The 13,719-nt window shown below is 49.2% G+C and overlaps 1 protein-coding gene across 1 annotated transcript in view; it reads left to right on the top strand.

Moving 5' to 3' along the window:
* Nucleotides 1–1,702: 1,702 nt before the first annotated feature.
* LOC144486452 (uncharacterized) overlaps nt 1,703–13,719 on the top strand; it is a 59,951-nt gene continuing 47,934 nt past the window's right edge. Inside the window, 2 exon segments of the mRNA XM_078204481.1 lie at nt 1,703–1,727; nt 4,444–4,556. Of these exon segments, the coding sequence (XP_078060607.1) occupies nt 1,703–1,727; nt 4,444–4,556 (138 nt within the window).

A 13,719-nucleotide genomic window follows, 5' to 3' on the forward strand; every position in this document is an offset into this window, starting at 1 on the left:
CAGGCACGTTGCGGTACTGGGTAGAGAAGGTGGAGGTATCCTCAAAGAAACTTTGACCTTGTGTCTCACAGGGTCACGGAGCACAAAGGTTGTCTGAGGGCCCACGGGCTGCAGAATCGGAGAGGACGTCACACCCAGTCACACACACACACTCGCGTGCGCGCGCTCACTCGCGCATGCACGCACTCACTTGCGCGCACTCACTTGCGTGCATGTGCGCACACACACTCGTGCACACACACTCGTGCATACAAACTCACTCATGCACGCGTGTATTCACACGCACACACACTCACTCGCACACATGCACATAATGACCTTGACATCACTGCAGCATTTGGTGTGGTGAGTGTCCATTTAAGGGCAGCGCAGTATAAGAGGTTCACCTGGCTTGGGGGACCAATTGGGACTGAGAGTGGGTAATCACCACAGGGGATGGAGTCCTCTCTTAGGCAGAAGACATGTAGGGATGGGTGGCGGGGGGGGGAGGTGGTGGCTTGCTGTCAGTCTCTGTGCTGTGTTTCCGTCTTAATAAATACCCCTGGTGTTGCTGACGAAGTCTATGAGTTTGCGTTACTAAATGTTGCATCAAGGAGCCCTCGTAAAACTGAAGTCAGTACGTCGCAGGGGAAAGTCAGGGTCGTACTCAGCACAATGGAGGATGGTTGTGGTTGTGGAGGGTCAGTCATCTCAGCTCCAGGACATCTCTGCAGGAGTTCCTCAGGGAGTGTCCTCGGCACAGCCATCTTCAGCTGCTTCATCAATGACCTTCCCTCCATCATAAGGTCAGAAGTGGGGATGTTCACTGATTGCACAGTGTTCAGCACCATTCGCGACTCCTCAGACACTGACATTCAATGGCATTACCATCACTGAATCTCCCATGATCAACACCCTGGGGGTTACCATCACTGAATCCCCCACTGTCAACACCCTGGGGGTTACCATCACTGAATCCCCCACTGTCAACACCCTGGGGGTTACCATCACTGAATCCCCCATGATCAACATCCTGGGGGTTACCATCACTGAATCCCCCACTATCAACATCCAGGGGGTTAACATCACTGAATCCCCCACTATCACCATCCTGGGGGTTTCCATTGACCAGAAACTGAACTGGACCCAGCATTATAAAAACTGTGGTTGCAAGAACAAGTCAGAGGCTGGGAATCCTGCGGTGAGTAACTCACCTCCTGACTCCCCAAAGCCCGTCCACCATCTACAAGGCACAAGTCAGGAGTGTGATGGAATACTCTCCACTTGCCTGGATGGGTGCGGCTCCAACAACACTCAAGAAGCTCAACACCATCCAGGAGAAAGCAGCCTCGCTTGATTGGCCCCCCTATCCACAAACACTCACTCCCTCCACCACCAACGCTCAGTGGCCATGTGTACTATCCACAAGACGCACTGCAACAACTCGCTAAGGTTCCTTAGACAGCACCTTCCAAGCCCATGCCCACTTTTATCTAGAAGGGCAAGGGCAGCAGATACCTGGGAACGCCATCACCCGCGAGTTCCCCTCCAAGTCACTCACCGTTCTGACTTGGAAACATATCGACCGTTCCTTCACTGTCACTGGATAAAAATCCAGGACTTCCCTCCCTCCCTGTGGGTGTACCTACATCACACGGACTGCAGCAGGTTCAAGAAGGCGATTCACCCACCACCTTCTCAAGGGGGCAATTAGGGGTGGGCGATGAATTCTGGGCCTCGACCTCGCGGTATGAACGAATAAAAATCTCTGAGGTGTGTCCCAGATTTTCCAGTGTATCCTGCAAACTGTTTTCCCTCCAAATCAGAGGATGTGAGCCTGTGTTGTGGAGATATTCAGACTTTTGATCCATTTGCTTTAACATCAGACGCTGTAGTGCAAAGGAATTTTGTAAAGTGGACGGAGAGTCTCGCATCAATTGCTGAGGTGTAAGCAGCAGCGAGCTATCGTAAACTGTGAGAATAGTTCATGAATGTTTCTGATTTACCATGGCGTAATCGCCTCAGCGAGGCCCGTGAGCTGGGCCTCTTGGAGTATGAGCTCCCTGATTGAGATAATGATTGTCTGCCCACCACCTGTGTATATATTGAGGAAGGTCAGGGCCACTGGCACTCGGGATTCTGACTCTGTACCTGAAGCAGTCTAGAAGTGGAGAGAAGCTTGTAAATAAAGGGAATCTGGGGAAGGGAGGGTGGGCTGTGAGGAGGATGCAGAGATGCTTCAGCGTGATTTGGACAGGCTGAGTGTGTGGGTATCTGCATGGCAGATGCAGCATAATGTGGATAAATGTCAGGTATCCACTTTGGTAGCAATAATAGGAAGACAGATTATTACCTGAATGGGTGTAAATTGAGAGAGGTGGATACTCAGCGAGACCTTGGTGTCCTCGTGCATCATTCGCTGAAAGTAAGCGTGCAGGTACAACAGGCAGTAGAGAAGGTAAATGGTATGTTGGCCTTCATAGCGAGAGGATTCGAGTTTAGGGATAGGGATGTTTTGCTGCAATTGTACAGGGCGTTGGTGAGGCCACACCTGGAGTATTGTGTGCAGTTTTGGTGTCCTTATCTGAGGAAGGATGTCCTTGTTATAGAGGGAGCACAGCGAAGGCTTACCAGGCTGATTCCTGGGATGGCAGGTCTGTCACATGAGGAGAGACTAAGTTGGTTAGGATTATATTCACTGGAGTTTAGAAGAGTGAGAGGGGATCGCATCGAAACTTATAAAATTCTAACAGGGTTAGACAGGGTAGGTTCAGAAAGAATGTTCCCGATGGTGGGGGGAGTCCAGAACTAGGGGTCACAGTTTGAGGATAAGGGGTAAACCTTTTAGAACTGAGGTGAGGAGAAATTTCTTCATCCAGAGAGTGGTGAATGTGTGGAATTCACTCCAACAGAAAGTAGTTGAGGCCAAAACATTGTCTGATTTCAAGAAGAAATTGGATATAGCCCTTGGGGCTAAAGGGATCAAGGAATATACAGAAAATGGTAGAACCCTTAGAAGTATTGACAGGCAGAGAGATCTGGGCGTACATGTCTACTAATCACTGAAAGTGGCAACGCAGGTGGATAAGGTAGTCAAGAAAGCATACGGCATGCTTGCCTTCATCGGTCGAGCATTGTGTATAAAAATTGGCAGGTCATGCTGCAGCTGTACAGAATCTTAGTTAGGCCTCATTTAGAATATTGTGTACAATTCCGGTCGCCACACTACCAGAAGGATGTGGATGCTTTGGAGAGGGTACAGAAGAGGTTTACCAGGATGTTGCCTGGTCTGGAGGGTATTAGCTATGAGGAGAGGTTGGATAAACTCGGTTTGTTCTCACTGGAACGACGGAGGTTGAGGGGTGACCTGATAGAGGTTTACAAGATTATGAGTGGCATGGACAGAGTGGATAGTCAGATGCTCTTTCCTAGGGTAGGAAAGTCAAGTACTCGGGGACATAAGTTTAAGGTGCGTGGGGAAAAGTTTAGAGGAGATGTGCAAGGCAAGTTTTTTACACAGAGGGTGGTGAATGTCTGGAACGCGCTGCCCGGGGAGGTGGTGGGAGCGGGTACAATAGCGGCATTTAAGGGGCATCTAGACAAAGACATGAATAGGATGGGAATGGAAGGATAGGGACTCTGTAAGTGCATATGGTTTTAGTTTAGGCAGGCATCATGATCAGCACAGGCTTGGAGGGCCGAAGGGCCTGTTCCTGTGCTGTACTGTTCTTTGTTCTTTGATATGGAGGAAGGAGTGGGGGTTCAGGACATTGAATTTGATGATCAGCCGTGATCAAAATGAATGGTGGAGCAGGCTCGAGGGGCCGAATGGCCTCCTCCTGCTTCTAGTTTCTATGTTTCAATATGATGGAGCTTCTTCAATCTTTTGAGATGTCAGTGAGTCACAGATATTAACCAAGGGATGAACGAGGTTGGAATTGTATCAATGGACTGTTAGAATTTACTTGGTCTGTATCCACCACCAAGGACAGTAAGAAGTCTCACAACACCAGGTTAAAGTCCAACAGGTTTATTTGGTAGCAAATACCATAAGCTTTCGGAGCAATGCTCCTTCGTCAGATGGAGTGGTCTCTGTTCTCAAACAGGGCACAGACCACTCCATCTGACGATGACTTGAGAACAGAGACCACTCCATCTGACGAAGGAGCATTGCTCCGAAAGCTTATGGTATTTGCTACCAAATAAACCTGTTGGACTTTAACCTGGTGTTGTGAGACTTCTTACTGTGCTTACCCCAGTCCAACGCCGGCATCTCCACATCATGTCCACCACCAAGGGACAGGGTTTATGAATCTGTCCCTTTAGAATAAGCCAATGTTTTATTCGAGCAAATCTCTTGGTGACCGCAGTCAATTTCTTGTCTGCTGCTATTTCTCACTGAGAGGAGAAACTTGGATTTGTTTTGTAATCTTCCTTTTCTAATTGATCCTTTTGTGTTTGCAGCGAGTATGAAGAGGAACAAGGCTCCCTGGCTAATGGACAAGCCAGCACATTTCCCAGGGAACGGGCAGCAGAACGGGCAGATGACGCTCTCCGAGGGAGAGCTGTTGCTTGAGGTGAGGAGTGAGACTGCGCAAGGATGATGAGGCGTGACGGAGGGGTTGGAATATTGTGGGAGCGCCGAAACATCCCTTCATATCCGTGCTCCTTTGTAGCGAGTACCGTAACCAGGCCATGGAGTTGGGGGATTTGGGGGGTTTCTGTGGGGACCCTAACCTCGCTGAAGTGGGAGCCTTTGGCATTGAAGATGTGGGAGCACTCGAGCTGATTTTGCCAATGATGATGGAACCAGTCTTTCACTGAATGCAGTCTGCGTTCCAGCGAGGGGTCAGAAACATTGATGGGCGAGTGAGCAATGTGGGAGTTAATGAAAGGCTTGGTGGAGATGGAGGAATTTCTTTACTTGCTCTTGGGATGTGGGTGTGTCTCAAGCAGTTATTGTCTGCCCCGAGTTGATTTTGATTTGATTTATTATTGTCACATGTATTAGTATACAGTGAAAAATATTGTTTCTTGTGCGCTATACAGACAAAGCATACCGTTCATAGAGAAGGAAAGGAGAGAGTGCAGAATGTAGTGTTACAGTCATAGCTAGGGTGTAGGGAAAGACCAACTTAATGCGAGGTAGGTTCATTCAAAAGTCTGACAGCAGCAGAGAAGAAGCTGTTTTGAGTCGGTTGGTATGTGACCTCAGACTTTTGTATCTTTTTTCCGATGGAAGAAGGTGGAAGAGAGAATGTCTGGGGTGCGTGGGGTCCTTAATTATGCCAGCTGCTTTGCCGAGGCAGCAGGAAGTGTAGACAGAGTCAATGGATGGGAGGCTGGTTTGCGTGATGGATTGGGCTACATTCACGATCTTTTGTAGTACCTTGCGGTCTTGGGCAGAGCAGGAGCATTACCAAGCTGTGATACAACCAGAAAGAATGCTTTCTATGGTGCATCTGTAAAAGTTAGTGAGAGTCGTAGCTGACATGCCAAATTTCCTTAGTCTTCTGAGAAAGTAGAGGCGTTGGTGGGCTTTCTTAATTATAGTGTCAGCATGGGGGGACCAGGACAGGTTGTTGGTGATCTGGACACCTAAAAACTTGAAGCTCTCGACCCTTTCTACTTCGTCCCCGTTGATGTAGACAGGGGCATGTTCTCCTCTATGCTTCCTGAAGTCAATGACAACTCAAGTTGCCCTTAAGAAGGTGGTGATGAGCCGCCGCCTTGAATCGCTCCAGTCCATGCAGTCGAGGTACACCCACAGTGCTGTTAGGGAGGGAATTCCAGGATTTTGTCCCAGTGACAGTGAAGGAACGGTGATATATTTCCAAGTCGGGATGGTGAGTGGCTTGGAGGGGAACTTCCAGGTGGTGGTGTTCCCATGTGTCTGCTGCCCTTGTTCTTCTCGATCGAATTAGCTGTGGGTTTGGAAGGTGCTGTTGGAGGACTCTCTGAGAGTTCCTGCAGCACTGGGTGGCATGGTGACACAGTAGTTAGCACTGCTGCCTCACAGCGCCAGGGACCCGGGTTCGATTCCCGGCTTGGGTCACTGTCTGTGTGGAGTTTGCACATTCTCCCCGTGTCTGCGTGGGTTTCCTCCGGATGCTCCGGTTTCCTCCCACACCAAAACTGTGCGGGTTAGGTTGATGGTGAGCAGGTTCAGAGTATGGTGAGAGGCTGAACTTTGCCAAACTTGAGCCATCGCTCAGTGTAAAGACAGTGAGAGGGGAATCTTGATGACCTGGTTGCCATGGGAGCTGGGTGGGAATGCTGGTCTTGTTAGGCAGGTGGATGATGGTCCTTGAATGCAGGGGATATCTGAGTTATTGTCAGCTAGAGAGACAGACGTGAATTTCTATAGCACCTTTCATGAGCTCGATACATCTGAAAGCACTGTGTAGCCAATGAAATATTTTTTGAGGACTAAGGACTGCAGTAATGGAGAAAAAGTGGCAGCCAGTGTGTGCGCTACATTCTCCCAAACACAGCAATGTGACAACAACCAGATATCCTGTTGCGAGTTCACAGAGGGATGAATATTGGCCCGGACAGTGGGGCGACCTCCCGTGCTCCTCTTCAGAATGGTGTCCTGAGGTCGTTACACCGGAGAGGGCAAACAGGGTCCCATTTCAACGTCTTACCTGATAAATAGCACCTCCAACACTGCAGCGACCCCCCCCCCCCCCCCCCCTCCCTCTGTATGCCTCAGATTTCTGTGCCCAAGTCTCTGGTCTGGGTTTTGAACCCAGTATCTTCTAAGTTAAGAGGCTGGACTTTCAAAAGGCTTTTGACAAAGTCCCACAGAAGATATTAGTGTGTAAAATTAAAGCGCATGGGATTGGGGTAGTGCATTGAGATGGATGGAAAACTGGTTGGCAGACAGGAAACAAATCAGTGGAAGAAATGTTTATTTTCCAAATGGCAGGCAGTGACGAGTGGGGTACCGCAGAGATCAGTGCTGGGACCCCCAGCTATTCATTATATATTAATGATTTAAGTGAGAGAACTGAATGTATTATCTCCAAATTTGTAGATGGTACAAAGTTGGGTGGGAGGCTGAGCTGTGAGGAGGATGCAGAGATGCTTCAGCGTGATTTGGACAGGCTGAGTGTGTGGGTATCTGCATGGTAGATGCAGTATAATGTGGATAAATGAGGTTGTCCACCTTGGTAACAATAACAGGAAGGCAGATTATTATCTGAATGGCTATTGATTGAGAGAAGGGAATATGCAATGTGACCTGGGTGTCCTCGTACACTAGTCACTGAAGGCAAATATGCAGGTACAGCAGGCGGTAAAGAAGGCAGATGATATGTTGGCCTTCATTGCGAGAGGTTTCGAGTACAGGAGCAGGGATGTGTTGCAATTATACAGGGCCTTGGTGAGGCCACACCTAGAGTATTGTGTGCAGTTTTGGTCTCCTTTTCTGAGGAAGGATGTTCTTGCTCTCGAGGGAGTGCAGCGAAGGTTTACCAGGCTGATTCTGGGGATGGCGGGACTGATGTATGAGGAGAGCTTGAGTCCGTTAGGATTGTATTCGCTGGAGTTCAGACGAATGAGGGGGGGGTCTCATAGAGACTTATAAAATTCTAACAGGACTAGACAGGGTAGATGCAGGGAGGATGTTCCCGATGGTGGGGGAGTCCAGAACCAGGGGTCACAGTCTGAGGATTCAGGGTAGACTATTTAGAAATCATAGATCATAGAAATCATAGAAACCCTACAGTGCAGAAGGAGGCCATTCGGCCCATCAAGTCTGCACCGACCACAATCCCACCCAGGCCCCATCCCCACATATTTACTTGCTAATCCCTCTAACCTACGCATCTCAGGACTCTAAGGGGCAATTTTTAACCTGGCCAATCAACCTAACCCGCACATCTTTGGACTGTGGGAGGAAACCGGAGCACCCGGAGGAAACCCACGCAGACATGAGGAGAATGTGCAAACTCCACACAGACAGTGACCCGAGCCGGGAATCGAACCCGGGTCCCTGGAGCTGTGAAGCAGCAGTGCTAACCACTGTGCTACCATGCCGCCCCTATAGTTAGGACGGAGATGAGGAGACATTTCTTCACCCAAAGAGTGGTGAGCCTGTGGAATTCATTACCACAGGAAGCAGTTGATGCCAAAACATTGAATGTTTTCAAGAAGCAGTTCGACAGAGCACTTGAGGTGAAGCGAATCAAAGGATATGGGGGGAAGGTGGGATCAGGATATTGAGTTGGACGATCAGCCATGATCACAATAAATGCGGGAGCAGGTTCGAAAGCTGAATGGCCTACTCCTGCTCCTATTTTCTGTTTCTATGTTACTCACAGAGCTGGGGCTGAGGGTCACAGCGTGCAGATATATTTGGTGTGACCACTCTGAATTTGCACCTGTGTGTTGTCCTAGCAAGCCTGAGAACCAGAGAATCCCTACAGTGGAGGAATAGGCCATTCGGGCCATCGATTCTGTTCCGACTCTCCAAAAGAGCATCCCATCTCTGCCCGATCCCCGTACATTTAACATGGCCAATCCACCTAACCTACACATCTTTGGACTGTGGGAGGAAACCCACGCAGACACGGGTAGAACATGCAAACTCCACACAGACAGTGACCTCAAGCCGGGAATTGAACCCGGGTCCCTGGCACTGTGAGGCAGCAGTGCTAACCACTGTGCCACCGTGCTGCCCCTTTGTTGCACATCACATCCTCTTAACCGGGCAATATTATGGGCTGGGCATTTCAGCACCAACTCGCAATGTCACATAGATTTTGGATTTGGTGATCACTGGGGTTTTACAGTATTGCTTCCAGAGTCCCTGTGTTACTTTGTGTCGTTAGTGGCAGATTTTCAAGTTGGTTCTTCTCCTCCCCTCACGCCCTCCTGTCGCCCCTATGTCTTTCTGTTCTGTAATCTTGTAAATTCCTGAGTTAAAGTTGGCGTTCTGTTGAATCGGCCGATAATAATCAACTCATTTACATTCCACAGAAATGTACAGTTCACACACAGGAAGAGAAAACATTCTTCACACAAATGCCAACAGACATTCATATTAGAAGCTTGGCTAAGTCTTTGTGAGGGGGAGGTTTGCAGAGGGAGAGGGCTATGGGAGGTGTGTGGGGGGAGAGATTGTGTGGGGGGGGGAGCGAGAAGGTTGGAGGATGGAGCCCTTTAAGAATTGCAGCCCTTCTCCAACTCTCCGTTCGTACTCAGCAGGGCAAACATTCAGTAATTCCTGCCCAATACGAATGGGAAATGTCTGTGCCATAGAACCAATCAATCATAGGACCCCTACAGTACGGAAAGGGGTAATTCAGCCCATCAAACCAGCACTGACTCTCTGAAAGAGCATCCCACCCAGACCCTCCCCTCAGCCATATTCCCTGCCACCCCTTGCACTTAATATGGCCAATCCACCTAACCCGCACATCTTTGGACACTAAGGGGCAATTTAGCATGGCCAATCCACCTAACCCGCACATCTTTGGACACCAAGGGGCAATTTAGCATGGCCAATCCACCTAACCCGCACATCTTTGGACACTAAGGGGCAATTTAGCATGGCCAATCCAACTAACCCGCACATCTTTGGACACCAAGGGGCAATTTAGCATGGCCAATCCACCTAACCTACACATCTTTGGACACTAAGGGGCAATTTAGCATGGCCAATCCACCTAACCTACACATCTTTGGACACTAAGGGGCAATTTAGCATGGCCAATCCACATAACCCGCACATCTTTGGACACTAAGGGGCAATTTAGCATGGCCAATCCCCCTAACCTACACATCTTTGGACACTAAGGGGCAATTTAGCATGGCCAATCCACCTAACCCGCACATCTTTGGACACTAAGGGGCAATTTAGCATGGCCAATCCACCTAACCTACACATCTTTGGACACTAAGGGGCAATTTAGCATGGCCAATCCACCTAACCAGCACATCTTTGGACACTAAGGGGCAATTTAGCATGGCCAATCCACCTAACCCGCAAATCTTTGGACACTAAGGGGCAATTTAGCATAGCCAATCCACCTAACCCGCAAATCTTTGGACACTAAGGGGCAATTTAGCATAGCCAATCCACCTAACCCGCACATCTTTGTACACTAACATTTAACTTTGTGCATCATTTCTCCCAGTGCCGCAGAATATTGGGTCTGCCATTTTTATCCTGAGTGTGGGTGTAAAATGGGAATGGGGTGAGTATTGAATTTACAGCCAACTGTGCCAGGATCATTGCAGGATCCTCCCCCAGAATCTTTGATTTTTGATTTGATTTATTATTGTCACGTGTATTAACATACAGTGCAAAGTATTGTTTCTTGCGCACTATTCAGGCAAAGCATACCGTTCATAGAGAAGGAAAGGAGAGAGTGCCGAATGTAGTGTTACAGTCATAGCTAGGGTGTAGAGAAAGATCAACTTAATATAAGGTAGGTCCATTCAAAAGTCTGATGGCAGCAGGGAAGAAGCTATTCTTGAGTCAGTTGGTACGTGACCTCAGACTTTTGTATCTTTTTCCCAACGGAAGAAGGTGGAAGAGAGAATGTCCGGGGTGTGTGGGGTCCTTAATTATGCTGGCTGCTTTTCCAAAGCAGCGGGAAGTGTAGACAGAGTCAATGGATGGGAGGCTGGTTTGCATGATGGACTGGTTTAAATTCACGACCCTTTGTAGTTCCTTGTGATCTTGGGCAGAGCAGGAGCCCCAGACCAAGCTGTGGTACAACCAGAAAGAATGCTTTCTATGGTGCATCGGTAGAGGTTGGTGAAGTTGTAGCTGATATGCCAAATTTCCTTAGTCTTCTGAGAAAGTAGAGGGGCTGGTGGGCTTTCTTAACTATAGTGTCGGCATGGGAGGACCAGGACAGGTTGTTGGTGATCTGGACACCAATATCTGGAAAGGTACAAGGCCAAAAATCGATCCAACTCATGACAATTGTGCACAGGCAATCTGTAGGAGCAGAAGTAGGCCATTCAGCCCATCGAGTCTGCACCGTCATTCAGTAAGATCATGGCTGATCTCATGTGACTATCCTCACTCCATTTTCCTGCCTTATCCCCATAACCCTTGATTCCCTTACTGATTAAAAGTATCTTATCTCCGCCTTGAACATACGTAACAACTCAGTCTCTACAGTCCTCTGAGTAAAGAATCCCACAGATTCACTCCCCTCTGAGGGTGGGTCCCTCAGTTCCCTACACTCTCTTCGCAGTTGGCATACTGAGAAGATCAGGATGATCTATAGATCCGCTATTAAGAAAGGAAAGTCCACAACTTTCACCTGAACTGTTTGTGAGTATTCTAGGCATCCACGGAAGGACAAAAATCACCAAATTCGGCATCCCCTCAAAGTCGCAGCTTTCAAATATGATGTCCGTCCTGCCGCAGGGGCAACCCCGGCACCTCCACCGATTAAGAGACTGTCGCCTACCCAATGATTTCCTGTATGGTGAGGTCACTGGAGCCAGACAACCAGTCGCTCTGTTTCAGGGATGCTCCAAAGCCTGACAGGAAGGCCCCAAACATTGACTCTCGCCTTAGTAACGCGCGCTGACAGCAGGAGGAAATGGTGACACCACCTGTGGGCCAGTGTATGCCACCGTGACGATTAGTGGCTACGGTGGCTTGGCAGCAGACACCAACACCGAAAGCAACACTCTGTAACCACACCTGAGAACCACCTCATCTGTGGCGCTTGTGGTAGAACCTCCCTCTCACTGATTGGTCCCTTCAGCATTCAGTAAAAGTTCACCATGTGGAACTACCCGATCCCCAACAGATTTGAGTCGCTGAAAGTCTCATCACCTGACACACATGGATTCGTTGCCAAAGGACTGGAGGATTAAAGTAGAGAAGTGTTGTCACAGTTGTACAGGGTGTTGGAGAGACCACGTCATAGAATCAGAGAATCCCTACAGTGCAGAAGGAGGCCATTTGGCCCATCGAGTCTGCACTGACCACAAGCCCACCCAGACCCTATCCTCTTAACCCCACTTATTTACCCTGCTAGCCCCCCTGTCACTAAGGGACAATTTAGCATGGCCAATCAATCTAACCCACACATCTTTGGACTGTGGGAGGAAACTGGAGCACCCGGAGGAAACCCACGCAGACATGGGGAGAACGTGCAAACTCCACCCAGACAGCGACCCAAACCGGGAATTGAACCCGGGTCCCTTGGGTAGGCGACAGTCTCTTAATCAGTGGAGGTGCTGGGGTTGCCGTGAGGCCGCCGTGCTAACCACTGTGCCACCCTAGAATATTGTGTTCAGTTGTGGCCTCCTTATTTGAGGGAGGATGTGGGGGCATTGGAGGCAGTTCAGAGGAGCTTCACCAGATTGATTCCCAGGGATGAAAGGGTTGATGAATGAGGAGAGATTAATCAGTTTGGGCTTGTACTCGCTGGAGTTTAGAAGGATGAGAAGGGATCTGATCGAGATCTATAAAATTCTAACAGGTATGGATAAAGTAAATGTAGACCCAATGTTTCCCCCGTGTGGGCCAATCTAGAACACGAGGTCACAGGGATAGGTTGAGAGGCGGTAGATTTAAAACTGAGATGAGGAGGAACTACTTCTCACAGAGGGTGGTGAATTTGTGGAACTCGCTGCCCCATCGCGCGGGGGAGTCTGAATCATTGAATGGATTCAGGAAGGAGATGGATATATTTCTAATACAAAAGGGATAAGGGGACATGGGGAACAGGTGGGGAGGTGGATTTGAGACCAGGGAGAGATCAGCCATGATCTGATTGAATGGCGGAGCAGGCTCGAAGGGCTGAATTTGCCGACCTCTGCTCCTAATTCCCATGTTCCTCTCCTCTGCTGCATGGGTCGGGTTTTGTTTCCTGTTGGATGGTTCATGGGTCCGGCTTCCCTCTGATATCCTTGCTCTACAGTACCTGCCAGCTCTTCTCGCAGGGTCTGAGCTTGGTGAGTGCCCACAGACTGGATGCCCGTGGAATACCAACGTGGTGAAACTTGGCTTTGCCCAATGTCCAAATACTGACAACTTTCAGCAGGGTCAGCCTTCAGGGGAAGGAGGCCAGATTGGCTATTCCCCACCATAGTCCAGCTATAGTGCCCCTCCCTACACCCTGGTTAGGATAGAAGGTTACTCATCTTTCATATAATCCCCACAGTGCAGAAGGAGGCCATTCGGCCCATTGAGTCTGCTAACTCTCCGACACAGCATCTTACCCAGGCCTTATCCCTGTAATCCCACTGATTCTAATTCCCCTAATCAATACATTTTGGGAGAATTTCACGCGGCCAATGCACCTAACCCGCACATCTTTGGAATGTGGGAGGAAACCGGAGCACCCAGAGGAAACCCACGCAGACACGAGGAGAATGTGCAAACTCCACACAGACAGTGACCCAAGCCGGGAATCGAACCCGGGTCCCTGGCGCTGTGAGGCAGCAGTGCTAACCACCGAGCCGCCGTGCCGCCCCTTTAATCATAGAGTTCCTACAGTGCAGATGGAGGCCATTCGGCCCATGGGGTCTGCACCAAACTCTCTGGCAGAGTATCTCACACAAGCCCCAGTGAAGCAGGCTCGAAGGGCTGAATTTGCCGATTCAGCTTCTAAATGCTGGAATCCATCATTAAAGAAGAAATAGCAGGCCATCTGGATAAGAATGGTTCGATTAAGCAGACGCAGCATGGATTCATGAGGGGAAAGTCGTGCTTGACGAACTTGTTGGATTTTAATGAAGATGTCACTAGTGCGG

Source organism: Mustelus asterias, unplaced genomic scaffold (assembly GCF_964213995.1).
Source record: "Mustelus asterias unplaced genomic scaffold, sMusAst1.hap1.1 HAP1_SCAFFOLD_347, whole genome shotgun sequence".
In the NCBI taxonomy this organism is placed as follows: Eukaryota; Metazoa; Chordata; class Chondrichthyes; order Carcharhiniformes; family Triakidae; genus Mustelus; species Mustelus asterias.